General features: G+C 32.6%; 1 protein-coding gene across 1 annotated transcript; it reads right to left on the bottom strand.

Moving 5' to 3' along the window:
* Window positions 1-843: 843 nt before the first annotated feature.
* LOC149575249 (serine carboxypeptidase-like 26) lies at window positions 844-3,592 on the bottom strand. Its single transcript, XM_089812192.1, has 9 exons — window positions 3,238-3,592; window positions 2,953-3,060; window positions 2,555-2,650; window positions 2,283-2,375; window positions 2,098-2,180; window positions 1,644-1,895; window positions 1,393-1,532; window positions 1,187-1,276; window positions 844-1,093 (listed from the first exon to the last, which is right to left on the bottom strand). The coding sequence occupies exons 1-9, from the start codon at window positions 3,590-3,592 to the stop codon at window positions 844-846; spliced, it is 1,467 nt and encodes a 488-aa protein (XP_089668318.1).
* Between the last annotated feature and the right edge of the window lie 809 nt (window positions 3,593-4,401).

The following is a 4,401-nucleotide window of genomic DNA, read 5'->3' as shown; positions in this document are numbered from 1 at the left end:
AATTCTCCTACAATTATTGGGATATTCCCATACAAACCATAATAATATAACTACAGATTTACAAGCAGAAGGTGTTACTTTACCATGTATTAGCCACTCAAGTCCTAATGGTAGTGAAATTGTTCTTCAAGCCTCACATATACACACACATATATAATCAAGAATATGATGCCCCACTCTGACTCAACACTTCTAGAAGGTTGGAAGTTCACCCCTAAATACTTATCCTTGTTCTCAAGTTGTTATTGGGGAAATGAGTGATTTGTTTCTCTTATGTATATAGTGTTGCACAGAGTGGAGTAACTAATAACATGGAATATAAAATTACTCTAATTTATAGTAATATATTAGAATTTCAATAGATAGTAAAATCAACTAACATTATTATATTGTTGGTTTAGCTTTTCACACACATGCATATATGTGTGCATATTTCATTGATGTGATTCAAAAATTTAAATCTAACTAATGACAACTATTGTACCTTAATGTTCATGTTATTTGAATTTTTAAATATCCTTTTGAATGTGTGCATGTGTTTGTATGTCTGTGTATGTATTTCATTGATTTAATTAGAAAATTCAATACTAATTTATGACAATTTGATTTCTACCTCAAATTTTTATTTTTTATTTTCAAATACCCTTTTGAAAACATGTATTATGAACTGTATCACACTTAAATCTTGAAATAAGTCATGAAAATACAATACTGATAATGCCCACGTATGTAAATATATTTTTACAATAATATTTTAAAAATAGATTAGACATACATTCATCATAGTGATGACTATATAAAAATCATTTGAATGTCATTGTTAAATGTAAAATGTTGGAACTATTATGATGGTAGTGGCTTCCCAGCCAAAAAGGATGTGGTCATGGTCAAGGCTCTTGAAGGTTGATAGCTAGGTACTTCATGCCCAGCTCCTCTAACTGTTGCGAATGTCAAGCCCTTATAAATTACACTAAAACCCCCAACATCTAAGTTTCCATTCATCCAAGGATACCATTCTTCTTCTATTGGAAGCTTAAGTGCATTAATGGAATATCTTGTACCAGTCACAGGAACAATCGCATCCACATCTCCACTACAACCAAAATCATTTAACATTAATTAGATTTTGCAATCAGATTCTTCTCATTAAACACTTCCTATCAATAACATTATTTTCCCTTTATACCTGTAGACTAGTATTCTCAATCCTGCTGCCATCATTCTTCGGTATATTGGAAACATTGTGGTTTCAGATCTTAAGTATGAGAGTACATCACTATTTAAAGAAGAAGATTAGAAAATCGGTAGATGGTACTCTTCCAAGTCTAAAACATTGTAAGATCAAATAAATAATCATTCATATATAAAAATATCAAATGCACACAATCATACCTGCATTCAGTCCATGGATAAGACAAGTCCGTTACATTCGCATGAAGAGCATTTTGCACTTCTGGGGTGTTAAGGTAGGTAAATACATAACCAGGACTACATGGATCAAATCCATCTAATCCATTTGTTGGGGTATCATTCTGCAATTTAAAAAGAATAGAATAAGTAGATATAGAATATAACATAGAAAGCATTGTACTATATCAAAATTTCTATATCAAGAGATTGTAGGACCATGTTTATATACTTACTATAGAAGTAGAAGATGACCAAATGGGATCTGGATGGGATGGACAAAGTGGGGCATATATGTTATAAGGATTTATCTCTCCATCGGTAGATTCTACTTTAGACACAAATGTATTGTCGCTAGTTGTATGGCTTGATCCAGATGAACTACAACGCTGATCTGCATAATCTTCATCTGATATTAATGCATGTGACCATGCATAATCAATAGAACCACAATCATCTGTATCCGCATTCATTATTCCATTTCCAATCTATACAACACAGTTTTTCAATAATAAGAATTCCAAATAATCCACTCTATCAATGTGTATTGTTTACACACATTTTTGTCACTTATCTAAAGATCACTAAGATTTATTCTACTTTGAGGGAATTTTCAAAATGATAAATATAGTTGAAATACAAATGATAGACTGCTTATGAGCGGAAAAGGGAAAGAAAAAGTAACCGTACCATAACTCCCTTGAGATTTATGAAGGATGTATGTGAGTTGTTATTCTTAAGAATTGTGTCTGCTAATTCAGGTACATAAAACCCTACATGCACATATAAAAAAGACACCAGAAGAGAGTCTATTTATAACATGAAGATGAGCTTTCTATATTCAGATATATCAATAGGATTATTGTTTGGCATACCAGCGTAGCTTTCCCCTGCAATATAGAAATCTCGATTCTTATACTGTGGAAATCTTTCAAACCAATTCAGAAGAAATGTGTACGCGTCTCGAGCTATTTACCCATGAAAAACATTTGTTTTCATTAGAAAATAAATATCCGTGGAAATAAGTATTGAAACATTGTTTACCCATGACAAACATTGTTTCCGTTAGTTAATAAGCATTCAAAGATATCTTCATTGTGTGCATTTATGTCGCAAAATCTGTTTTATAACTTATAAAGTGAAATACCAGTGTTATCATCGTTGCCGTTTAGATAATCAGAGGAGGTATTTGAGTATGAAAACCCAACCCCGGCAGGGGATTCCAAAAACAATGTGTTTGCCGCTGCAGATTAATACAAAAGTTAAATTAAAATATTTAACTATGGCATTTCTAGTTGGAAAAGAAACTTATGATATAAACGATTATAACCAACATTAGATATCAACAGTTAAAGAATTACATTATATTCATTTGGATAAAAGGGTCATCATTAAACATCACACACTAAAAAAGAAATTAAGTTTGTAAAAATAAGTCAATTTTGACTATTTAACACTTTTAATTTAAGAATTAAACCTTAGCAATTGATGTTTAAGCCGTCCTAAATAGAAGCATTATAAAGAATAGGATAATATATACAAAACCTTGGTTCCATGCATATGGATTTTTAGAAAGAGTTTGGCCATCTGGTTGTACACGGAATGGGCCCAATTCAGTCATTGCTCCCACACCAAATGATGAGCATCCTGGTCCTGAATATACAACTTATAACAGTCAGTAAGTTGCAATTGTTGGTGTAGCAATTATATTTCGGATAAGATCCCTTTCCATCTCTACTATCAGTATGTACTTTTGATATGATAAAAAAATCTACAACAATCCTATTTAAAAACAAAGAAAAATATGTGAACAATTAGAAAATAAAATACCTCCATTGAGCCAGAGGAGGAGAGGCTTTGTAGATGGGTCTTCAGTGGCTTCTGCAAAATAGTAGAAAAGTGCTCTCCCTGCTTGTTCATCAACGATAACATACCCTGCATACTGTGCAAATGTTATTCCTTCTGGTTGGCCAGGCAGAGAAGTTATTTTGTCATTCTCCTGCAAACCATCTTGAGCGTATTGATTGATCTTCCATGAATATTCACTGGTAATGGAAGGAGGCGCCCATTTATATCCCTCTCTAGTCCTCACACCAGACTTTGACAGTGCTTCATAGCGACTCAGCTGATGACAAGGATGAACCAGAACGGCTAATGCTATCGCCAAAACTATTAAATTTTTCATCTTGAACTCACCAACACAAAGATATCTTTTGAAAAAAACACTAATTGGGGGTGAATAAATAGACCCAATTGCTATGTTGCTCGGTCAGATTCTCCAAATTAACGTACGCCTCCCATTTGCGTGTGAAACCCGTTATTAGGGTTAATCAATCTCAAACAATTTGATCTTGACACGGTGGTTTATTCAGCAATTTGGACTTTGGTGTTTAGAGGAATTTGATCTTACTAATGTGTAATATCATTGTCTTCTCTTTGTGCCACTAGCAACATTATCTTCTATTTGTGCCACCTTTTGTCGCAGTGCGATAAATGGGTAAAATCCACAAACTATACTATCCTAGACAAAGATGCCTAAGTTTTACAATCAACCAAACGGCAATAGATTTGCGCCGGGGATTGAGAAAACAGATTGCGTGGATAGGGTGGAACATCATGAGGAGCTGTGAATTATGTTTGTCTATTGGGATGAATCTATGTCTATTGCTAAAGTGATTTACTATGGAAAAGGGTAATAATATTTATCTATTAGCTTTCATATATAAATGTTCATATATTACATATATGAAGATAACATCGTATCTAAACTATCTTTAGATTACAAATATTTTTAATCCTTAATTTCTATTCTTATCTATTATTTTGACAAAATCCTTAATTTCTTAAAATGTTTGTGATAATATGATCTTAGAAATAATTGACGAATTTCACAAAATGTTAGAGACATAACGAGTCTATTAAAGATTGTAGACCTGAACTCAAATAATTATATGATCAAAATTGTATGTACATGTAATTCGCACAAATGGAGGT

The sequence above is a fragment of the Cupressus sempervirens genome, chromosome 2, assembly GCF_028749045.1.
Source record: "Cupressus sempervirens isolate cs-2001-9-10 chromosome 2, ASM2874904v1, whole genome shotgun sequence".
Lineage (NCBI taxonomy): Eukaryota > Viridiplantae > Streptophyta > Pinopsida > Cupressales > Cupressaceae > Cupressus > Cupressus sempervirens.
Note: the sequence above shows the minus strand (reverse complement) of the source record. Positions and strands in the feature narration are given on the sequence as shown.